Genomic DNA, 25,676 nt, shown 5'->3' on the forward strand with positions numbered 1-25,676 from the left:
TTTTTTTTTTTTTTTTTACCAAGCAGGCCACAGTGTTCTGTGCAAGAGCCTGAAAGGTCCCCTTAGGCACTGAACTTCCTTGGACCACACAGTCTTTTTGTGTGAGGGGTATAGGTTTGTACATATTTGGGTGTGTACTGAGGGTGAGACTGTGCATAAGATCTGAGTCACTACAGTTGATAGGATCCTGCTTTTCTTTTTAACTTTGTATCAGTGTCCGTTTGGTCCTTTGTTCTTTATCATTCTCCTTCTTTTTATACTCTTTCTCTCTTATAACTGTAAGGGGTCTTCAGAAATCACTGGTGTGTCTTGGCCAAAAATGATAGAGAGGGGAAAAGTTTGCGTCACTGGAAAATAAATCCTCTTACAGCGGCTGACGATACCCCACTCACTTTTTTTATTTTTTATTTTTGTTGGCCTGTGGGGCTGTTCATACTTGTCTATACTTGTTAAGCTCAGTCGTCTGGGTTGTATTTTTGGTGGTTGTGATGTCTTATGTCGTTCTATTGGTATGTGAAGAGACCCTGTGGGTTTGGGAGTGGAGTTTCGCTTAGTAGTGGGTGTGTCTCAAATCTCAAACCCGATTTGAGTTCACTTTCTCTAAAAAGGGATCTGAAGAAAAAAGTATACCCAGATCAGCCATAACTTTGCCTCCCTTGTGCCACAAGAACAGTTTTGACCCATTGCAGCATGAACTCTAAAAGGCCTCCTGTGCTTTGAAGGTGTCCTGTGGTATCTGCTGAAAATGCATTGCTATAGCAGATCCTTTAAGTCCTGTAAATTGTGAGGTAGGTTCTTTTAATGCATCACATTAGAAAGCTTTGGACACTCTCGTGCCTCTGTTGTGGTTCACGGTTTGTGTTTGCTTGGACCATTTGTACATAATACTGTCCACTGCATACCAGGAAACTCCACTATTTAATAAGCTCTGTGAACTTACGGGGGAAAAAGCATAGTTACTTCAATGAATTAAATGTTAAGTACAAAAAGGTATGATTAATAAATACTGTTAGTGGAATGGTTTAACAAAAATATCAAAACAAGCCACAAGTAAAGCAGAAACAAGAAAGAGAATATGATGTTATTGCTGACCAGTGTAATGTATACAGGGCTAGTTTTAATCTCGAGGCTGATGTGTATTTGATCTGCGTATTATGTATAAATTTACACATTTTTATAGGCTTTGTAATGCATTGTATGTACACACAGGAATGGGTTCCCTGAGTGGTGAACCTCATATTTAAGTGCAAGTAAGTTTGAATAATTTCCCATAAAATGATATAATACCACAAGAACTGCAATAATAAGCATAATTTGTTTAATATTTATTAAAACAATGGTTTAATTTACAATGAAAGTGACATAGCAGCTAATATAGTGTTAAGATATAACAAAGTTCTTTAGCAGCTGTATCAGAGAAAAGAGGAGTAAGACAGAGAGAGAGCTTTTCGGCCACTTTAACTGCAGTTGGAGTCTCCTCACTCTCGTGAGAATATAACTGCGTATTCCCATCATCTGCAATCTTTTTTTTATTGTCATTTGTGAATCGATTCAGAATTGTCTACATCCGACTGCCGTATTTTCCACCTGTATGCTGAGATCACCAGAGATTCTATTTCTTCCATTGCTCTTTGACTTCACTCTGTGTGTGCACGCGAGCGTGTGCTCTCTCATATAACCAGTCTGACGGCATGACGGCAGCACTCTGTCATTCTTTCCTTCATACAGTCAGAGAACTCTTTCATGTGTTGGGTTCTGTAGAGAGATGAGAATTCTGCCGCTGTTTTTGTTAAAGATTCGTATCTCAGTGTTACGTCAGACAGAGATACCTGCATGTTCGAGCGTGTGTGTGTGTGAGTAAGAAAGAATGGGCCGTTGGTGTGACTTAAGGAAGTGGGCCAGAGCATCTCTGAGTGGTCCGTGTTGCTATGGGAACGACTGGGAAATGGCTGGGTTGGTGTATAGCGGCACAGCTGGGGCTAGTTGGCAGAGGTTCAGGTTTGGGAAGAAAAGGAACCTGAATTTTGTGTGTTTGTGTGTGTGTGTGTGTGGCAGATTGCTTTATCTCATTGTTGTGAAGTCCCATGGAAGTGATTTTAGTGCTTGTTCACTAAAATCTAAAATTTTCTAATGTATTTTTATCATTAGGGTCCTAAAATGAGTCTGGAAGCTGCTGCTGGCTTTGGGTTTATCTACGTAAGGGCGTGCGCTTGCATTGCAAGTTTGGGCAAGTGTGAAAGCTGCGTTTTGAGTAGGAGAGTGGTCCGGAGTACCGATCTCTGGGTCGCCTGAAATTGATGGTCTGGGGCTCATTTTAACTGGTGGAAGCTAACCGCTCCTAGTGCTGCATGTGGGGTTGCATGTTTGGTTCATTTTGTAAAACAATGCTTCCACTTATCTAGTTTACTATCCTTTTTTATCAGTTTAAGCCTAATAAAGCACCTTTTATTTGGACTGGAGCTAGGGTACTGTGATAAACTCAGCATTGTGGAGTGAGTGCGGGTACTGTTAACATGGTAATAAACATTTATGTCACACTTTTTGGCTTGGAAGTGCCCAAAAGTGTAAGTGCTGTACTCACTAGTGGAGTTTTTGTATCCAGGAAAAAATAATAATAAAAATATAAATAAGCCAAAACCTTTGATTCTTCATGCAGAATCCATCCTTCATGGATTTGCGGTTTGGATGGATTTCTTCTATGTGAAAGCAATCCAGAGATGATGAGCCCCAGAAAAAGTGTATTGGGTGCGTTACTGACTCTAATGAGTCTTACTGACTCCGCAGGAATTAGCCAGGCACGTTCTGACCTTATGTGAGGAAGGGGATTGGGGACCCAGCAGTTAACCTTTAACAGATTTGACAAGGACTTTGAACCACAATGTGGAACACAAAGGCTTTAATCTGGGCCAGTGCTACCAGCTGCTGAAGCTATACACACACCACTTTTTTCATACGGTCATACATCAAAAAATTACCACATATTACAATATTACTGGGGTATCATTACAGAACATTTAAGTCTGTCTTGACTGAAACGCCACCTTAAATGTTTAGACGAGAATTAAAGAGTTTATTATAGAAATAAGTGCTTTTTTCATGGTGTTTGGTTTTGTAGCTCAATTGTTAAGCTAGCCGCTAGTACAGATACACAAAGTATCAGACAGATCAGAAATTTGGCATGTCAGCTGCATCATATTTATGAAAAAAAAAACGTCAAAGTTTTAATACTGCAGTCTAACTATAACCATTATACCACACAATCCCTCAACTTTGTGGGTAACTGTACATATTTCCCCAATGTTCCATATGTCCCGTGATCTAAAAGAATGTATATCTCCTCTAAATCCACTACAGGATTTCATTATGTTGTACATACCTAGGATTATTCTTCACGTGCCTCATGTTCTGTAAGGTCAGTGCTTGCAGCTTGCAGCATGCCTTTACTACTTCTAAGCCAAGTCAACAGATTGACTTGGGAGCTTGAATTTGCTTTGTACATTCTGTAGCCCAAAGCTAAAGACCTGCGCTAATTGACTTTACTAAACGCAGATCACCTTAAAGGCCAGGGGTTACAGAAACTTTGTAAAGGTTGTCTAACTGCTGGACCCTTGCTGTGTCAAATCAAACATTCAGAGAGTGACTGGATTATTGCAGTGTTCATGCTTGTTGAGTTGTTAAGCCTTTTTGTGCATCCTGTTTATTTATATGCTGAAGATTGTGTTTGGTTGGAATTCTAAAGAAACGTGCAACTCTACAACCTACATATCAAGAGCAAAAATGACTGATTCTAACTTACTGTAAGACTAGAGCTGGGAGGAGAGTGCTGCACAATGTGAAAGCTAGATTGAGGTGCCGGTTATTTGTAGGCCTTTGTTTTTTAGCGGTGCAAGCAATTACTGACCTTTGCCTTTTATTCATCACTGTTAAAACCTATTCTAAGATTTACTTTTCATTGTTTGAGTAAGCCCAGTAACAAACACTTTGTTTCCTCAGTCTGAGGGCTGAAAAATGTTTAGTATTTTTTTCAAAATACAGTTTGACACACAATTCAGGATTCTGATATTTAGAAATTTTATATACTTTTAGTGTTTTATTTAAAGAAGTCAGCTGGGGTGTTTTTCCTGTGTGTGGATTTATTTATTTTTTTGTAAATTTGTATTAGCATTTTGTTGCAACACTTACCATTGTTCTTAAAATAAAAATGCTAAAATTGCAACAATACTGCCTAAGATTTAGACACAGATGACACTGTTCAGTTTGCACCTAGGTTTGGACCTTAGTTGGGTTTGAGTGCTGTACAAGTGGGAGGAAATGCCAAACAGCCAAACCCATGTTTCACATACAATTACAGTTAGCAAATCAGTATTCAGCATTCATCATCCTTGTGGCATTACTTTATTTACCCTAATAGTGTGTACCATATTACTGCATTTAACTGCATGCACCTAACCGTGATTGCCGTATTGTGATAGTTTGGTACAAACACATGTACTGTTCCACTTATTTTCACCGGTCCCGTTTTTTGTGATCAGTATTTTGAATTAATTACACTTAATAGTAATGATGAACTGTAGTATTTTCAGTTCCATTTACTGAAACTTCAGATAAAATGCATTGGATTTGTTGTGTAAAGGCTGGTACTCATGCTTGTTGTGCTCTGTTCAGGTGAAGGGAGATTCAGTTTTAAGGATTCTTGTCTGACTTTTTTTTTTCTTCTTCTGTTCTGTAGGAGATAAAGATGGCGGTAAGGTGACCACAGTGGTGGCGACCCCAGGCCAGGGTCCTGACAGGCCGCAGGAGGTCAGCTACACAGACACTAAGGTCATCGGCAACGGCTCGTTCGGCGTGGTCTACCAAGCTAAACTCTGCGACTCAGGAGAAATGGTGGCCATCAAGAAAGTCCTGCAGGACAAGAGATTTAAGGTAAGACAGTTCACAACATGTTGTCTTTTAAAGCTACTCAATTTATCAACTGAACTATTGTTTAAAATAGGGGTGTACTGACAACATTTTTTAATATTGTGAACAATATTATACACTGAAATATCGTGCCATATCACCCACCCCTAATTACCATATCAGGGTACTACTTTTTTTGCTTTTCATTTCATTTCCTATTATATATCTACTAGAGACCGATTATATCTGTCCAGTATCATTTATTTTACTTAATTCCTGAATATATGGAGATATTTGGGGTGCATTATTAGTGTCTCAGGTAGGGATGTGCCTTATTATATTGTAAGCAATAATAAAATGTTATGTTAATTTTGTTGCAGTACTGCGTTCTTGAAATATTTTTTTTAATTCAATGTTTTGCATATCACCAAGAGTATCTTTATTGCGAAAATACCATGAAATATATATTTTTAATGAAATGATATTATTTTAGGACCATTTCGCCCATACCTAGTTTGAAAGTGTTGATCAAAGATGAACTTTGTGTTAGAATAAGCTCTTCTTATCTTTTAGTCTCTTTGATGATGTCTGGTGAAATTAAGCAGACTCTCAAGGAGAGAAGGGTAGTGCAGGTCGATAGAGAGCTGTTAGTGGGTCAGTCTTGTGCCGGAGTTCATTGAGATGAAAATTTGATCTGGTCACAGCTGAGTGGTTGAGGACAATGAGCGCTACTCTAGTTTTACAGGACACAGAAAATATATCACCCTGCCCACCCAGAGAACAGAACTGACTGTACTACCTTCAGATAACCAGTAAACAGCGTTGATGTTAGCTAATTTCAGCTATGAGAGTAGTGTTTTTACAAGTCATGGGTTTGGATCTAGTTATCTTGTCTCATTGTTACATCTTTGAACTTTCTTTTTTAAGCTTTTTATTTTCCTTTTGATGCTGCAGTCACTTCCTGTGACCTTCTTGTGAAAACTCTGAGGTTGTGAAACAAGTCTTTTATTATCATTATTGGAGCAGTGAACTGTTACCTCATTATTCCACAAATAAAACCCTCACTCACTGTTGTCCTCCATTTTTTCCTTTTTCTTCCAATTTTTTTCTTCTACTTGATGTAAGAGTCGTGTGAATTCTGATCTGCTATGTTTTTCTGTTTACATTGCTACAATTTTTTTTAATGCTTTGTTTAGACAACTAAAACAAAACTGATTTTGGAATATCTAGATTGTATTCAGACAGTCAGACACCACATAAAATCTGAAGTTTGCAAACTGGATCCAAACCACATTTAGAGGTGGTTTGTAATTCAATTAGAATCAGATTTGTACAGATGCAACCTTAAATGTTTGCACAAAATCTGAAATAGAATGTTCCATTCATCTGGCGTCTACTATCAGTACTCCCGTCTTCTCCCATAAATCACGCTACTTTTAATCCTTACTTACAGGATAACACCTCACAACTTATTCAGGTGTGGTGGCTCCCAAGCCATTTCCTCAAGCAGCGCTTCATTATCAATTTACATACTGATGTCCCGTGACTATTAATATGTATTGTCACTGTCGCTGCATGACCCTGTGTACAAGAGCAGTCTGTGTATCTGTCAGTGATCTTCCGCCACTTCGTCAGGTCTTTTAGGGTGACTGGGTCTGCTGGGGTCTATGGTAAACTCATCACGCTGTCTCTGCTTGACATATTAAACTCCTCATCCAGTAATCACATCAAGTGCCATCACTATGGCAACCTCATCATTCAGTCTCAGCCGTCACACTGACACTCGCATCTCGACACATTCAGTCTAATGTACCCTTCTCCCTGCTTCTCTCTCAGACTGCGGAAATTACCTTCCACATGGACACTGAGGATGTGGGAAGTTAAAGCCATCGCTGTTAAAGAGGATGAAATGCATCCAGTTATTTTATCATTTATCATTATAACTCTATCACTCAGTGCTCAGCTGTCTGATTGGTTACTGTATGTTAGAGGTGGGCGATATGACCCTAAAATAATATCACAATATTTCACGGCATATTTGTGATACTGTTGACGATATGACAAAACACTGAATTAAAAAATTATTTTAAGAATACACTACGGCAAAAAAAAAAAAAAAAAGTTATTGCATTAACATTACACACCCCTAACTGAGTTAATAAAAAGATAAGTTTTGTCAGATTTGTAACAGAAGTGATCAATGATCCAAAATGTCATGATACTAATAATCCCCTCCAAATATCTCCATATATCCAGAATTAGGTCAAATTAATGATACTGGACAGATATAATTTGTCTCTAGTAGATATATAATTGAAAATGAGAACAGTGTGAATTTTTCTTTTGCTAAAAAATAGTGAAGGAAAAAAAATAGTAGTACCCTGATTTGATAATTAGGGGTGGGTGATATGGCACAATATTTCAGGGTATAATATCGTTCACAATATTAAAAAATGTTATATATGACACACCCCTGCTGTATGTGATTCAATACTTATTACAACGCAGGGGTACCCATTTTCACAATATTTATTGTATGATATAATTGGATGTAATATATGTGAGTTATACATAGATTTTTTTTTTTTAGAATGATGGAAAACAGTAATAGTAGCTGAGTAAAAGTGAAGTTTACTTTTTACGTCGTCATGACAGTGGGATTGGATTTAAGACAAGAGTACAACACTGCTGTCTTGTGGTTGGTGTATAAACACAACACAAATTGAACCACTGTCTGATATTAATATTAACCTCTAAAATACTAATACTAATTTCAGAATCGGTACAGTATTGCAGTAATTACTGTGTGGCTCGTCCAAGAACTGACATGCATATACTGTGGACAAGCATAAGCATAAAAACACACAAGTAATTACCGTGAGAGTGTTGACCTGCACCTCATTATCTGATTATCAACAGATTGTTGCAGATGTCTGATTATTCAAGTTCTAATTTAAACAGCTTCCTTCAGTTTCTTAGGTTAAAATTAGAAGAATCTAAAAATCATACTAAGAAATCTGATAAAAAGAGCTGCATTTCTCAGTGCAGGATACCATTGTTTAACACGGCACCCAAGAGCGATACTGAAACTGAAGAGTTTAAATTATCTTTTTCATCTAGTTGATGCATGTTCAGATTGCATCTTCATGTGTTAAACATCATGTAAAACTTCAAACTTTACTTTATTTTAAGTTTCATCTTATATTGTGAATTTACTGGCAAAAAATCAGTTTATTGTCTGACTTGTGTAAACTAATTTTTCTAATTTTTTTGGATTACCCAATTAACCTGATTGCTGACACACACTGATGTTCTGCAGTAATCAGATTATGAAGTTCATGTACACACACTCTTTTTCACGGATCGGCATTTGCTAGGTCTTGCCACCTGCATTGGCAGTGTGTTTGAATTGAATCTTATTATGTTTCCTCAGGGGTGACATTATCGTAATATTTGGTGTTGCTTATTGGTGTCATTTCATTAAAACCTCATTACCGTTCATATATGAGCAATATTACTTTAGTACTTCTATCTCTGGGTGTGTTAAATAATACATTATAAATAGAGATTAATTGAAACGCTTGCTTATTGCTTATTTACCATTTTTACATTACATTTGGCAGACGCTTTTGTCCAAAGCAACTTACAATAGTGAAGTACAAAAGTAATAGAAATTAAGGTAAAAACATCTTTAGATAGGGCCTAAAGGAGGTCAAAGGGAGATAATGGGACAGAGGAGTGAAGGAGGGGAAGAAGGAAATGAGGTTAGTGTGTTAGAGGTGTTAGGAGAGTAAGTGCTCTTTGAAGAGCTCTGTCTTCAGGAGTCTCTTAAAGATAGCGAGAGATTCTCCTGATCTGGTAGTGGAGGGTAGTTTGTTCCACCATTGGGGAACTCTGTATGAGAACAGTCTGGATTGCTTTGTGTGAATGTTTGGCAAAGCGAGGCGATGTTCATTGGAGGAGCGCAGCGGCTACGCCCAGTACCTTTTGAGAGAAGTAAATTATTTTATAATCAAGTAACTAATCATCTAATCATCAAACATCAGTACCTGGCCTTACTTATACTTTCACATCTGAGTGCAATCAAATCACCACAGCAGTGTTTCATCCTCTAGTGTCGAGTCCTCACAGAACGCTTGTGTTGAGAAGCCCACACTGTACAGCTGCAGCGTAGAAGTGTGTTGCTTTCCATGATTTCAATAAGATTTATTTTAAACTCCGCCTTCGCATTTCTCTCATTCATTTCCCTCATTCATTTTCCTCTCTCTCTTTCTCTCTCTCTCTCTCTCTCTCTCTCTCTCTCCCTCTTTCTCTTTCTCTCTCTCCCTCTTTCTCACTCTTTCTCACTCTCACTCTCTGTCTGTGGGTGGTGTTCTAAATACAGTCGCCATATCAGCCAGTATAGCTCAAAGGGGTGCATGTCAGAGACTGGTTGCCATGGTTCCGGCCTGTTGCGTCGGTTCTATTCTGGTCCACTTGTCACAAATGAGCCCAGAAACTGCCCCTCGATGTCGGGCCTGCAGGCAGTACAGTGTTCTTGGTACTGGCCAAGCGGGAAGGTCACAGAAACCCAGCCTCACTGAGGAGACGTTCAGGAAGACAGTGTAGCTTCTGATATTGAAAAATAGTCAGCAGTGTTCTTTATATTAAAGTTACAAATTATATGGACTGGTGATGCACTAAAATGAAAACAGAACACATGTAGAACTGGGCTTCACAACGTCTTCCTAGAGCCTCTTCTGGCTGGTTGCAGTATGATGTGTTGCTCCACCTATCCCCATATGTTTCTGTGATTAAAAGAGCACATTTTTCAGCTTATTTTTCTCCTCTATACTGTTTTTTCATCTCCAGTGTCTTAATTAAATTTTTTTATTTTTTTATTACTATAACCGTGTGCTAATATTTGAATATTTTATGTCCCCCAAGAAATTCATTGTTAACACCTTATTCTTCCATACTGTAAGAGGGCGGGGCTATGCTTAAAAATTAAGTGATCGGCAGATAGCGTTGGCTGGAAAGGGCTGTCTACATGGAGTAACTGATTGTAGTCGAGCTGTCAGAAAACTAGCTAATCAATCATACTGTTATTAATCATGTGGTGCGAGCACTGAAGTATTGCTGACCAACAGCACAAAGTTTAAAGTTTTTTTTTTTTTTTACAATTTGATTTAAGTAAAAAATAGCCAGTGTAATGTGATTATTTAATTATAAGCCAGCTGACTCTGTCACAGCAGCTCAGGCTTTAGACTGGATCATATTGGATTTAGTTTATCTTGTTGATAAACACAGCACAAACTGGTACTGTAATGTGAGAGAACATTTAAATGGTTTGGAAATAAAATACCAAAAAAACTGTACTTTAACTGTTGAGACTTTATGCTTACTGGAAAACAGTGTCTCCAGTGAAAAAAATCCCCTTTGCTTCTAGTGTAAGCTCCACTAAGACAGTCGGAAATTTTAAGGTTTGGGAGGAGGGGCCGTTTTAATCAGTGTTTATGTATTTTAGATCATTTTTACACAGCCTTATGAAGATTACAAAACCTATGTTTGTTCTTTTTTGTGTTCTACAGAATCGTGAACTTCAGATCATGAGAAAGCTGGATCACTGCAACATCGTCCGCCTCCGATACTTCTTCTACTCCAGTGGAGATAAGGCAAGTTTCTCTCTGACCTGTTTTTTTTTTGTGTGCGTTTTTTCTCCGTGTGTAATGAACTTTTTTTTTTTTTTTTTTTTTTTTTTGCCATTTTTTAAAATGGATAATTTTGGTAACCAGATATTCAGTGCATTTCTACATTTTGAAATGTCAACATTTATAGGCAGTCCTATGACACATTCCTAACATTCATTAGTAACTCATTTAGACCCACTCTGGTAACATAAGAAGTGAGTGCTGCGCTGCAGCAGCGTGCTGGCACAGTAGCGTCTCACACTAATTGAGTATGTGGGAGGAACAGGTGGGTTCTCCTGAACTCATCAGTGTTTGTAAGTGTGTGTGACAGACTGAAGCAGACAGCAGCCGTATGGAACACGCTGACAGACAGTCGAGACCGCTGACCCCACTACACAGGCACACACACACACACACACACACACACACACACGTGTACACATCCAGACGCCGAGTGACTCAGCAGAAATGCCTGACCAGAGGCTGCTTACTATTTATACTCCTACTCTTTTACCCACGTATGATTCTGCATAAATGTTTCCGCGCACACAGACACACACACACACAGACACAGACACACACACACACACACACAGACACACACACACACAGTTTAATTTCAGCTTGATTTAATTTCAGCTTAATTTTTTCACAACCCCACATTCACTTAGAAACTCTGAGGGTGACTGCAAGGGAGGGTAATGAGGGCAGGTAGAAATAATGTTAACTTTTTAAAAGTGATTCTGATTTGAAGGTATGTGGGAGTTGTGAGTGGGTGTGTGTTGTTTTACTTTACTCAAAAGTAACAGTTAGTCAGGTTATTCAGGTAATGTGGGTTCTCTCTCTCTCTCTCTCTCGTTCATGCGCTCTCTCTCTCTCTCTCTCTCTCTCTCTTTCTTTCTTTCACACACACACACACACACACACACACACACACACACACACACTATACATTTATTCCACAGCCACACACACACTGACATATAAGTGTGTTATGTAAAATATTTACCTAACAGCATCATACATGGCTAAACAGTGCTTCTTTAAAATAAAAAGCCTCCTGTACACAAGATGCACACACACAAACACCACGTACAGTACGAAGCTAAAGCACCACTGGTCAAAACTGGTTCCTGTGATTGATGCTAAAAGATGCAGCAAGACTTAGAAGATCTTTTTTTATTTTATTGTATGTGATTTCATATAAAGCAGGTTTGGGAAAGGTTTGACATCTTGTATGACCAAATATTGCAGCATCTGCACAAACGTCATTCCACAAAGACACGTTTTCAACTGAGCACTACACCGCCACTGAGCACTAATTTCAGCAGAAATGAGCCCTCAGACTCTTGATTTTAGGTCATTATTGTAAATCAGTCACACACACAGGGTCAGTGTGCTGATGTCAAAATCATTTTGTTCCTGAGGGGAATGCCTCCATGCCTCTCTCACTCTTTCACACTCTTATCTCTCATTTAAATGCTCACAAATAATCATGTGATCACAGGGCATGAGCCAATCAGGCAGAGTTCTGATCCGTCCGGAGCGCAGCAGTAGCCAGTCAGCTTTGAGCTGTGCTGATCAGCTGTAATTGAGGAAGTGTGACTGTTGCTGAAGCGAGGGAGGAGAGTGACTCATCGGCTGCCGGACTAATTTTAGCCGCACGGCGCTGTCAGGAGGCGGCGTGGGCCCAGTCTTCCCAGCTCTCAGTCTCGTACAGCAATCCTTCCTCAATGAGCAGTGCATCAGTCATTACTGAGCAGCCTGCAGGCCTCAGACGCCCTGCGACGGATGGAGGAGATGAAATTATATGATATATATATGTGGAGAAAGAACTCGAACAGATTTTACAGCTTATTGTAGTTCTCGAAGTTGTATAATTGTGCCATTTATGCAAATGTAAAAATTGATTTTATTTAAACACTCTGTCAAAAAAACACACCTAAAAGTTTGGAAGTTGTTGGAATTGTTTGAAACTTTGTGTGAATGTAATAATGTGAAATGTGTGATTACAATATTAGAGCAACCAACAGCATACATTTATTGGGAAAAACTGGATATAAGAGTTTGGCATGTAGGCTTACAGGTTTCATGTGGCATCCTGCAGCACATTTGCCTGTGTATGTTGCAGCTGGACCTGTAGAACCTGCACACTTGTAGGTTGCTAAAGTTGATGTCTCAGATAGTCCCATAAATGCTTGACCACCCAAATACATGTTGGAATGGGGGTAGATTTCATTAGTGCTTAATGATTGATTTTTTTTTTAATTTTGGTACAGATGGAGTTGCTTAGTTGACTTAATTGACTGTCATCCACATTATAGACTGGACAGGGTGAAGTCATGTGACTGTACACATGGTAATAGGGCTACAACTTATGACTATTTTAGAAGTTAGACTGATCTTACAATAATTTTTTCATTTAGTCAATTAGTCGTGTCTTTTTATCTGTTTATTATTTCTATATTATTCATTTTTTGTTAATGTTAAATGTTAATGTTGCTCTTCTCTTGCCTCTCAAACCCATGTTGCCAGGTTTGAAATTGTCCTGCTGAACTGGGCTTAGTTTATAGTCGCTGGTGAAAACTGTTCAAAAGTGATATGAAATACTGAAATACTGTGTTGTGAACATTTTGCACCACCCTTAGATATTGGGCTCATTTTAGCTTCTGACGGGCAGGGTTAGGACAAACTTTAGACAGGATTTTTCGCTGGACCTGGCAACCCTGGCTGGAGCTTGTGGTAACTCACTGTCTGCTTTCTCTCTCTCACTCCAGAAGACGTTAAATGTTGTAATGTTAAACACTGCGGATATGTTTAAATGTGTAATAAGCTGATGTACAGTGAATATGGGTGTTGTCTTTTTGTAGACATGGAAGTAAGCTGACTGTGTGAGCCCATTTCCCCTCTTACAAGGTGTAGTTCACTCCATCACATTAACGATGTCTTTTCAAGAGGACAATCCTTAAAAAAAAACAGCTAGCATGATTACGCACCATTGCGTTGGTTAGAAGTTCTCTGTTTTGATTCATTTTTGATTAATTATCCAGTTCTGGATGGTGTACACATTAATTACCCAAAGTGCTGAATATCCTGAATATCCCTATTCATTTGCTCCTGTTTCTAAGGGTTTCCCTGGTGTCAGTGGTGTTACAAAAGCTCTCCCTGATATAGATTCAGCCTTGCTACAAGCTATACAAAGGTCAGCAGAAGGTAATTGACCATATTACTCTGAGCTGGAATTGGCCACTCTTGCCTCATTGTGAAGGAAGAATTGGATAGCCAGTGAATACAGTGCTGGACAGTAATTTGAAGGCTTCGAGTCAAGCTTCACATGTGAGGGGGTGATGCTGTCGTGTGATTTGTGGATAGACAGACAGCGCAGTCTGCGTTGAGAGCGATGTGTGATTAAATTGGAAGGTCACAATGGTCAAGAAATCCTTTTTGTTCAGGCCTGATTTGCTAGCTCATAATCCTCCTTCCCCTCTCTCTTTTGTATTGAGTATCCTGCCAGCGAGATTCTGTAGCGGTCAGCAGCTGACCAATCAAAGGGTCAGCAGAGGGTTGGGAGGTCAGACTGTGCTGAGACCATTAGGGTTGCTGGGTAACTGCGCAAGGGATCAGTGTGAAAGCTCATGTTATATAATTAGATTGCTTTGACTTAGGCTATAATTATTAGTCGATTTTACATATTTATCTGCTAAAAAGTGCATGTACTGAGTATCTGAGTACTCTGTATACTCTGATACTTATATTGAGTGTAAGTTATTTTATGTGTAAATAGTAAGCCTTTTTACCACACTATTTATTTATTTTTTTCCTTTTTATGGATGACTTGTGGAAAAAAAACAGAAGTGTGAGGAGTTTGTTTTTTTTTTCCTCTCCCCTCCTCCTTTCATCTTGGGTTTACTTACTTTGAATTAAACTGCTCTGCAATTGGGTTCAACAACCCTCTGGGCTGGAGAGCTACTAGTCTGGAAAATATCTGGCCCACGGCCAAACAAAAAAGCAGACAATAACAAGATGATAAACTTTTAGCATAGCACAATTTCATGTTTGCTTAACCTGGGTTTTTCTTCTCTAAGTCCCCAGTTGGAGCTCCCCTTTTGTGGACAGTGGCTTAGAAAAAGCATGTCACAGGACATCATTTCTTTAACATTCCCATTGCCAGCATTAAACTCTGGATTTGATGGGCTTCTCTTCAGTATCAACAACATTGTATACTTTATCATTTTCCAATTTTGCCTACGGCTTCTGCTAGTGGGCTGTGCTTATGGTAATTTTAGCGCTGAAAATAGAATTAGGACTGTGATGTTTTGGGTTTGGGCTTTTAGGATAGTTTTGGCTGATTTTTCTATACTGTTGTGTCTACTTCAAAAGAAAATCCAGCTTTTCTTTTTAGGAGCACTTTTAACAAAAGTAGTTTAAAACCATCTCCTGTTGAAGGCCGTGTCTGTGAATAATCTGCTTGCTGTTTACTGGGATCAGTGCTGATTAATCAAGCAATGTATGTTCTATTTCTCAAAAGCACCCTATGGAGCCAGACTCTATAAAAAGGTGAAAATTACAGTGAATAAGGGGCTGCATATGCGGGATTGTGTCAGTGTGGTGGGCAGAAACCTCCGGCCCGCCCAGACCCAGTGTCTTTAAATGGGCTATGAGGATGTGACATCTCCGTCTAAATATTCCTGTTATGTAAAGACGATGGGGGTGATGATCCATGTCCCTCTGGGAGAGGCCTACACAATGCGTACCAGTCAACAGCCGCAGTGACTTCATGTCAGGGGTAGAAAAAAAAGCCTGTTTTTGTGCTGCTGTCATGGCTGCCTATATTCTGAGCCACAGGGAAGCCATTCAGTGGTGAAGACACAAATGTGTAGGTTATCCTGCTTTCTGCAATTCTGCTAATATGATGATACACGCTTTACACATGGCGCATTTTCTAGTAGATGTGCAAAATGAGCTCATTTGTACAGCTGTCAAATATTATATACAGCAGACATTTTGCTGTTCATTATCAAGGATATGTGAAATATGCTTAGTATGTGTACTAATATGATTTTACAGACTTTATTACAGACTAAAACACCCATGATAATGTTCTCTGACTAATCAGACTTTTCTCCTGTTGTTTTTCTGCAGAAGGACGAGGTGTATCTGAACTTGGTGTTGGACTATGTTCCTGAGACCGTGTACAGAGTAGCCAGACACTACAGCCGAGCCAAACAGACCCTACCTATGGTTTATGTGAAGGTGTGTATAAAACCATTTGCTGTATATCCCCGTTATAGATAGTTGTCTGTCTGTGTCTCTGAACTTTTTCAAGTCTTTTGTAAAAGTATGCGTGAATCCCTTTGCTATATTGTATTGTATGTGTGCGTGTTTTTTATCATACTGTATTAATTTATTTGTATTTTTGTATCAGATATGTATAAGAATTCACATTTTATGTCCAAATGTTTGTGGATACCTCTTCTAATAAAAGTAGCATTAAGCTACTTTAACCCTTTTAGACCTGAATTTTCTGCAGTAATGAAAAAATTTCAAGAATGCAAAGAATGTTTTTGTCTGTAATGCACAGAAAAGAAGGCTCTAATATTCTACTATAGAATGTATATAACAAATACATTTTCTTAACTAAAATATGTATTAGTTTTTTTATTTCCATTGCATTGGAAGCCTGTGTCTAATATTTTATATTTCATATTGACCTTTTTCCTTCGTGAACCATTCCCAAACCGTGAAAAACATTAAATTAGTAAAATTAGCTGTTCCCTCACTTTGCCTCAATGGCTCTAATACTACTGTTTGTCCAGTACAGTGGGAGCTGAGGGCCAAGCTACTGTTTCATTGGTTTATAAACTTGTTGATTGGCTGGTTCATGGTCTGTTCTGATGGACAACAGCTTTAAAATAGTGTTACAACTTTTAAAAATAAAGAAAATACATGATGTCCTTTGTAATAGATGCACGTCTGAAAGGGTTAAGTTGCTCCCATTGCTGACACAGATGTAAAGATGTGCAGATGCACACTCACACCGCTTATTTAGTACTTGTACAAAACTACTGCCCATAGAATAAATGGAATAGAATAAATATGAACCTATTGTCTAACCATATCTAATGCCAGGTGTAGGCTACAGGGGTATAAAGCCCACCTGCATTGAGCTCTGGAGCTCTGGAATGGTGTCCTGGAATGATGGTGCTCTATCTAATATTCTTGAGATAAGATAGGGCTCCCTGAATTCACAAACTTTCATTCTTGTTGATGAATGCAATCAAATTTTCACATGCAATGGTTCCTGAAATGTAGTAGAAAGCCTTTCCTGGACAGAAAAGACAGTTACTCCAATTAAAGCAGCATAAAGTCTTTATTACCTTTTTTACTGATTTCAAAAGAAACTAAATGGGCAGGTGTCCCAATGCGTGTAACCATATAGTGCCTGTGTTTCAGGTTCTGGTGTATGTTAATTTGTGTATTGTTGTGTATTGTTGTCTGAGCATACACACATTTATCTGTCTGCATGTCTGCGAGTATGTTTGCATACATCGTCTCGCGCTCTCTCTCTCCTCCTGTGCACTCCTGCGTCATCATGCTTGGCCTGCTGTGATGACATCACTCCTTTGTGTGCAGCTATATCCTTCCTGCTGTGGTCAGGATGTGGCATTAACAAAGACGCACACTTATTCAGAGATTGCCGACAGGAAGTTTTACCAGTCTGACTGTGGCATTTATAAAGCAATATGTTTTAAAACTTAGTATTTTTGTTATGATAAGATTAAACGAGCACTGGAAATCAGACCTGCGTCATTCATACATTCTTTCTTTGCTATTTTTATGAGTGCTTTTTAAAGTCCTGTGTTTCTGTAGCTAAATATTGATGTCATAAATCCAGGCTTAACCTCAGTGCAGTCCAAGAAAAAAGCACACGTGCGCGCACACAGCTGCCTGTAGAGTAACCTGCTTGTTGGTGTTTCCTCTGTGTTGCAGTTGTATATGTACCAGCTCTTCAGGAGTCTGGCCTACATCCATTCGTTTGGAATCTGCCATCGGGACATCAAACCACAGAACCTGCTGCTGGACCCAGAGACAGCCGTGCTCAAGCTCTGCGACTTCGGAAGGTACGTCTGGAAGCACTCAAGTGAGGAGCTTTAATTAAACACCTAAAGCCAAACAAAATTGTCTGGAGACTGATTAAAACACACTTGTGTATCTTAAATTTTTTTTTTTTTTAATTTTAAAAAATGCTTTATTTCAGTAATTCATTTCAAAATGTGAAACTTATATTATATAGATTTATCACACGCGCTTAAAATAGATCACTCTGTTTATTTATTTCATTGTTGATTATTATGGCTTACAGCCAATGAAAACCAAAAATTTTGTATCGCAGAAAATTATATTATTAAATAAGACCAACTCCTATTTTTGGCAGTGTGGGAAGTGTGCCAAGTCCTGCTGGAAAATGAAATCCTCATCTCCATTAAAGTTGTCAGCAGAGAGAAGCATGAAGTGCTGTAATTTTTTTTCGAGAAACTGTGCACTTTGGACTTTGGATCTGATATAACACAGTGGACCAACACCAGCAGATAACATGTCTCTCCAAACCATCACTGATTGTGGAAACTTCGCACTGGACTCAAGCAGTTTGGACTGTGCGTCTTTTCACTCTTCCTCCAGAATCTGCTCCCTTGGTTTCCAAATAAAATCCAAAATTAACTGATCAGTGATGGTTCTCTCAAGAATCCTGTTTCATTTCATGACACTTTCACAAGTGTTTTAACAACAGATGCTTATTAGCATCATCTGCATGTACCTGACGACCTCCATGGAACTCAGCGCAACAATAAATATAAGGGGAAGATTACAAGCTGTTTCTAAGATAATAACAGTAAGAAAAGATAAAGTTAAGAGAACAGTTAAAGCAGAGGAAAAGTACAGGACAAAGTCCTTTACAGGTGGGAGAGAGGTGTTCTGCAATATACTCTATTGTAAAAAGGCCCAACAAATATTTTAGCAATATTGAAGTCTGAACATTAACACGAATCATTGTCAGATCCTGTCAGATCCACACATTTCAGACTGTGAGCTGAATTCTGAAGCTCAACACTTCACTTCTTCATCCGGAGTTTTATGTTTCAGTTTGACGTTTCTGTGATGTCTTCTGGTGTCTTTGTTAAATTGTTGTGACTGATATCAAGGCTAGTGTCCATCATGTTCTGTTGTTCTGACTCCTGAGGTTGAACTCTATGAAGAGTGTCTGACCTCATTCTGCTTGTATCTGTGGACTAGGGGTGTAGAGCCATATTGTGTTTTATGCGATAACATCGCCAAAATCTTTGACACAATTAAAAAATACTCCATATAGTAATATTGCAATAATCTTGAAAGCAGTCTATTCTGTATTTGTTTAGCTATTTACTGTATTTACTTTCATTGTTTGTTTGCTGGTTTAGTTTTGTGGTATGTTTTAGTTTTTACATTACTTTAATTGTGTTACATTTGTGTTCTGCTAAACTGATTTCTTATAAAATAATAACCCTTTATCTTGGTAAGTTACCATTTACCAAATCGATAAACGTTTATAGAGGTGGTTTTTTTTTTTGTTTGTTTTTTTTTTGCAGTACCATATTCTTATAATAAAATGTTTTCATTAGCTCAAAAATATCCTAAAATGTTATTATTATTTTGGGGCCTTATCGCCCACCCCTTCTGTGGACATTTGTTTTGGATCTGTTAAATGATTATTAATGCATTAGCAATGATGATCTGGAACAGTGCTACCATGCTATTAAAATCATAATCTGGGATTTATCAGAGCCAGAGCTTATTGTTATTAGGCTGATGTTTGGTGTTTGATGCTGAGTAATGTGAAGTAGGATTATCTGGTGAGCATTAAGACTTTACTCTATGAGACAAGTTTTACACATTCTCCAAATATGTTTTAGTTAGATTTAACATTCAGCACTCTCTCTGCAACAACTCTCAAAATATGGATATAATCTGACCAGATAGAAATATCGCCTGGTTGAATATTTTCATGATGGAAAATCATCCAGTACTAATACATAGTTGATTGATCCTTCAGTTTCTAGGTAATATAATTAGTATAAAATAAGTAAAGGTGTGTTGGTTTTTATTTAGGAGAATTTGGTGGAAGCAAAAAAGAAAAAAAAAAAACAGCTGAATGTGGATAATGTGATCATAACACCTTTCTACAGTTATCTTTATAAAGGTTCCTTTTTAAGTCAGGCTGCCATATTGTACACCATAAAACAACATGCTGTAGAGCAAAACACTGGACCAACAGGTGTAGAAAACCAGTTTAAATCCTACAAAGTCCAGGAAGGGAGTGTGTAAAAGCTCTAATCCCTGGCATGCTGGCGCTAGTCTAAATGTGGCCGGTAGTGCAGAAAAGTAGCCATTGGCAGTCGTTGCCGTTTGATTCAGGACTGGACTTCAGGGTGTGCTGTGAAAGATTACTAAACCCTAAAACGTTCTGTCAAGTGTTAATATTAAAAAAAATGACATTTTCCAAAGTGAAAATTTCAGCATTTAAGATTTTTCATGCTGATAATCATACATAAATCACTTGTAAACCTTCATCCAGCCGTGAGGTTCCTGGAAGCTTGGCTAATTAATTATATATTTGCCTTGGAGAGGCGCTTTAGTTGTAATACACCTGAGCGTTCATGCGTTTGTTAGCTCTGAGTTTTGAGTCGAATTGTTTTAAGATTTACGAGTGTCTGATTTCTGACTGAAGCCTATCTTTTCTTTTCTACAGTGCTAAGCAGTTGGTTCGAGGTGAGCCCAATGTGTCCTACATCTGCTCACGGTACTACAGAGCCCCTGAACTCATCTTCGGAGCCACTGACTACACCTCCAGCATAGGTATGCTAAAGCCAAGATAAAGCAAACACAAACTGCATACCTTGCATGCACGTACTGCATATAGGACAATGTGTAACTGTCTTTATTGCATTGCAGCAGGCTGTTGTAAATGCTAACTTGCACATCCAGTATAGGTGTGCTATTGCTGGCTTAGATAAATGTCGTTTCCAGTACAAACATTTCCTCCCTTGGCAGTTACACTATCTCTTTAACTTAAGCCTACTATGCTAATGCTATCTATCATCCAGCACACACTATAGATAGGATAATGCTATCTTCAGTCTCAGCCTCAGACATTCCACCCACAGAGGAGCACAGAGCACCTGATATCTGTCATATGATAAGCTGGCCATGAGTATTGGAATCTTGTTTCTTACACTCTTTAGCTTTCCACACTTCCATGTGTGAACTAGAGGGGGTTGAGTACCTCTTATGGAAAAGTACAACATGAGGGAATGAGGTAGAATATTCAAATATACACAAACAAAATAGTAAATCAGGATGCTCAACTTAAGGCACATTATGGGGTATGTTTGTGGAATATATGAAAGTCTGTGCTGTAACAGAGGAGGGCCATGCTCTAATAAAAACTTCAATATAGAATTAATAGATAATCCATATATAAATTAATTATATGTGTGTTTACTACTCCACTTATAGTATTTTTTAGGTGTAATCGTAAAGAGATGCTGTGTAGGGGTGGGCAATACGCCCCCTACAATAATATTACGACATTTCAAGATATTTCCGCGATAACTATACTCTTGGCAATATGCCAACAGAACACTGAATAAAAAAGAAAAACTTAAGAATACACTACTGGACCAAAATTAAAATACAATTGTTTTATTTTATTACATTTTATTATCATGATATGATATGATACACCCCTAACTGAGATATAAAAAAATAGAATAATTTTATCAGATTTGTGACAGAAATTAGTGATACAGAATGTCATGATACTAATAATGCACTTCATGTATCTCCATATTCAAGATTAAAGTAAAATAAATGATATTGGAAAGATATAATCTTTCTCTAGTAGATATATAATGAGAATTACAACACAAAAAATAAGTCCCCTTATGTGGTGATTAGTTATAACTTATGTAGTTATATATTTTAAAGTTTATTTTAGACTACTTTAAACAGTAAAATGACTCCGTGAAACAGGCAGTGAGGCGGCCGATGTTGGGACACCTGTTCCTGCGGTATTGACACATATAAGTAATTGAAAATATTATTTAAAAAATATATTTACGAATATATATAACTCTCCTAAAATCAGTTTAATTTGGTGAGTAAATCACTTTAATTTCTTTACAGTCAGCTTAGATTCCCAGTGTAGTCACAAGTGGCCATAATTAGGTGCAACTGTGCATGAGGCATTTGCACCTGCCCAAGTCCGAGTGCATTCATTAGGAAGAGTGCCCACAGACATTTGGAGATATAAAGTAAATTTTGCCCCCTTTAGTTATTAAGTACACTAATAGTGTGGGAATGTAAAAAAAAAAAATACAATCAAATTCCTGTTGTCTTATTCAGTTTGGCTGTCTCTGTAAGGGCTGCTGGTCTCTATAAAGAAAGTGTTTGTGTTTATGAGATTTGATTAGCTACACTCCCTCTCTCACCCTTTGCTCCTCTCGCTGACCTTTGACCCTCTTTTCACTGCAGACGTGTGGTCGGCTGGCTGTGTGCTGGCTGAACTGTTGCTAGGGCAACCAATTTTCCCCGGCGACAGCGGAGTGGATCAGCTGGTGGAGATCATCAAGGTACTGAAGCCTTGTGCTTGCGTGTGTGCGTCTTCATTCAGAAGAGCTGATTCTTGCTGAAGAATCAAAGCTGCCTGAGAGTAATAGATTCGTAAATTACAATATTGAAGTATTTTGGTGGTGTGACCCTTTTTTGTTTATTGGCAATATTCAAGTGGGGCTAAACCAACAAGATTTTGCAAAGAAATCTAAACTGATGAGCAAATCAGTCCCACCCAATATCTGCCTGAGCATGGCATGCCTACAGCTGGTTTATTTCTATTTAAATTAGAAACAGTATGAGTGGTAGGTATTTTAATGTCTAGTAAACCTTCTATTTAGCTTTTCTTTATATATATTTTAATTTCGATATTTTGTTCGTTACAGCTTAAATATTTTTGAAATGTTTGTATTTTTCCCACAATCCGTTAAATGTAAAATAAATTAGCTTGGTTAAATTAAGGGTCACACGTAATGTATTCAGTGTTTAAATACATTTTGACTGATATTTTACATTTTAAAATTCTCTTCCTCTCTCCTCCTCTCTCCTTGTCTTTCAGGTTCTGGGAACACCCACACGTGAGCAGATTCGTGAGATGAACCCAAACTACACAGAGTTCAAGTTTCCCCAGATTAAGGCCCACCCATGGACTAAGGTGAGTCAACAGGTACAGGAAATCAGTTTTTCTACCTTCAGCTGTCACCCACCATCACCCCCATGCCAGATCACCTCGCATGTAGTCTCCTTCTGAAAATAATCGCCTACTTTTTTGACAAAATTGTCTAGATCATCTCCTCATGATGCTGCGTGGCTCCTGTGGTAAAATCTCTACACCCTCAGCTGATCAGATCATTTGATTCTACCTTTTTATGATAATGATCTGTGTCAAGAGTGTGACTTAAGCTAATTTATTATGCCTGAGTCTAAATAAAATATGACCTAATAGCTTTTCAATATGGCGGCTCAATTTGACAAATTAGGGTTTGTCCCCAATCAGAAAGTGATGAGATTTTTACTGTAATATAAAGTTTCATTCTTATAATAAAGGCTATAGGCTAGAAATATTGTTGTAAATTTTATTGTAAATAAAGTTTTTTTTTGTCTGCATTTTTGTCAGAAAAAATAGCTATATAAGTGCATAAAGCAGGCTAGAAATGCTCTACAATTTGTGGCTTTTAATGTTGGAAAATTGGGGAAATATAAGTTAGAAGGCGATTCTTTTAGGAAGGTGTTGATATATTGCTGCTCTCTGACTGAGCTCAGCTCCCTGCCCTGCCTCCATCCCAATCATCTGGCTTCTGTTTTGTGACCGACTCATAATCCTGCCCGAGTGAGCAGACAGGTTTATTTGACCCCTAAATGAACCCTGCTGACCACTCACTGCATTGCATGTTTATCATTTGCATCCTTATGAAGTTGTTTGCCTGTTTATTCAAATCAGAGGATGTTCTGTAAGCTTGTTAACTTATATTCAGCCACAGGAACATTAGTGAGGTCAGATAATGATGTGGGATGATCAGTTCTGGATCAGAAACACTCCTAAATTATGGAAATGGGCAACTTCACTAAAAGAACCCAGTTTTACTGCTCCAATGCACCACTTTATCCTAGCTCACTATGTTCCATGACATTGAGCATGGTGGGCTTATGCTCATATGTGGCTGTTTTTGAGCATTTTGTTTAGTATTGATATTTAAATAAAAAAATTGGGTATATTATTTTGTATCTCAGTACAGCCTGATTTAGTATAGCTGCAAATCATATTACTGTGAGATGCATGATGCCCTCTGGTGGTCACCCCTCACAGTACAGACTATTGAGTGATTCAATGATTTAGTGAATATAAGATGAAGGCTGTTGATTTTAATAGTCAAAGGTAAATTGTGAAGTTGTTTTTTTTATGCATGTGTATTGCCTGTTTAAATAAGGTAATTGGATAAATGGCTACTTGGGTGTTACCTTGACAGTCTTCTGTTGTTGCATCATTAATTCAAGCACAAGCTTACCGCTCGTGTGCCTCAACATGAAGAGGAAAATTAGGCCACCATGGAGCTGAAAAAAAAGAACAAAGAAATCAATCAGAAACACATGCAGAACTATAGATTTGTCAACCTAAAACTAAATCTTATAAATAAGAAAGGACACTGTCCTGATACCCTGTATTGGTATCAGAGAGCTGCAGAAAGGCGCCGTTGTAATACATATAACTAAATATAAATATGAAAAATATACATAAACAGTGACTTTGACTTGCACTTTATTAATGATTAAGATTGTCCTCTATTTGTAATTCATTTTCTGTAAGAAAATACCATACATAATAATGAGTAAACCTGTAGCAATAACTGCATTATTGACGTTGTTCAGTATTGTTCAGTATGTCCTCATCAGTGGTATTTTTTTTCTTAATGATGTATAACACATTTCTAAATGTTTGAATCATCTTTAGTTATTGTTATAATAAAATCATGCAATTATTTCATATGATTATATCCGCAGCTTAAAGTCTTAAGACAGACATATTTAATGTGACATTCTCGTCCTGCCAACCTTCAGTATGAATAGTAAAAAGCCTTCGCTGAGTGGTAAGAGTGATTTAGTGCCAAACTGACCTACTAAGGCTCTCCTTACAGTAGCTGCTTAATCAGCTAAGTATGCAAATGTCTGCAAACCATTAACAAACAAAAGCTAAGGTTCAGGAAATCCCGAAAATACACATCAGAACCTGTAATCAACCGTATGCCAAGAAAAGACTGGTTAGACTGGAAGTAAACATGGGGCATCCTGTTAGTATTGTTTTGTTAATGGTGATTGTTTAAAGCTTGTCTGTCTGGTGGCTCACTGACTGAATGTGCTCAAAGACGGTACACTCAGGCTTACGAGCTGACTGATTTACTGACTGATGCTGTGTGCTGACTGGTTTACTGACTGAGGCTGTGTGCTGACTGAGGCTGTGTGCTGACTGGTTTACTGACTGATGCTGTGTGCTGACTGTTTTACTGACACAGGCTGTGTGCTGACTGTTTTACTGACTCAGGCTGTGTGCTGACTGGTTTACTGACTGATGCTGTGTGCTGACTGTTTTACTGACACAGGCTGTGTGCTGACTGTTTTACTGACACAGGCTGTGTGCTGACTGTTTTACTGACTCAGGCTGTGTGCTGACTGGTTTACTGACTGATGCTGTGTGCTGACTGATTTACTGACTCAGGCTGTGTGCTGACTGGTTTACTGACACAGGCTGTGTGCTGACTGGTTTACTGACTGATGCTGTGTGCTGACTGATTTACTGACTCAGGCTGTGTGCTGACTGGTTTACTGACTCAGGCTGTGTGCTGACTGTTTTACTGACTGAGGCTGTGTGCTGACTGGTGTACTGACTGAGGCTGAGTGCTGACTGGTTTACTGACCGGGGCCTGTGTTTTAACTGGTTTGCCTACTGAACCTTGTGTTTTAACTGGT

General features: G+C 38.3%; 1 protein-coding gene across 2 annotated transcripts in view; it reads left to right on the forward strand.

The window, feature by feature from the left end:
• gsk3ba (glycogen synthase kinase 3 beta, genome duplicate a) overlaps positions 1 to 25,676 on the forward strand; it is a 56,879-nt gene that overhangs the window by 26,287 nt on the left and 4,916 nt on the right. The window contains exons 2-8 of one of the 2 annotated variants that reach the window (XM_007233073.3): positions 4,730 to 4,923; positions 10,470 to 10,553; positions 15,711 to 15,821; positions 17,559 to 17,689; positions 20,353 to 20,459; positions 22,137 to 22,234; positions 22,774 to 22,881. In XM_007233073.3, the coding sequence (XP_007233135.1) occupies positions 4,730 to 4,923; positions 10,470 to 10,553; positions 15,711 to 15,821; positions 17,559 to 17,689; positions 20,353 to 20,459; positions 22,137 to 22,234; positions 22,774 to 22,881 (833 nt within the window). The remainder of the gene's footprint in view (positions 1 to 4,729; positions 4,924 to 10,469; positions 10,554 to 15,710; positions 15,822 to 17,558; positions 17,690 to 20,352; positions 20,460 to 22,136; positions 22,235 to 22,773; positions 22,882 to 25,676) is intronic. The other variant, XM_007233074.3, reaches the window with a different exon arrangement.

The sequence above is a fragment of the Astyanax mexicanus genome, chromosome 11 (assembly GCF_023375975.1).
Source record: "Astyanax mexicanus isolate ESR-SI-001 chromosome 11, AstMex3_surface, whole genome shotgun sequence".
In the NCBI taxonomy this organism is placed as follows: domain Eukaryota; kingdom Metazoa; phylum Chordata; class Actinopteri; order Characiformes; family Acestrorhamphidae; genus Astyanax; species Astyanax mexicanus.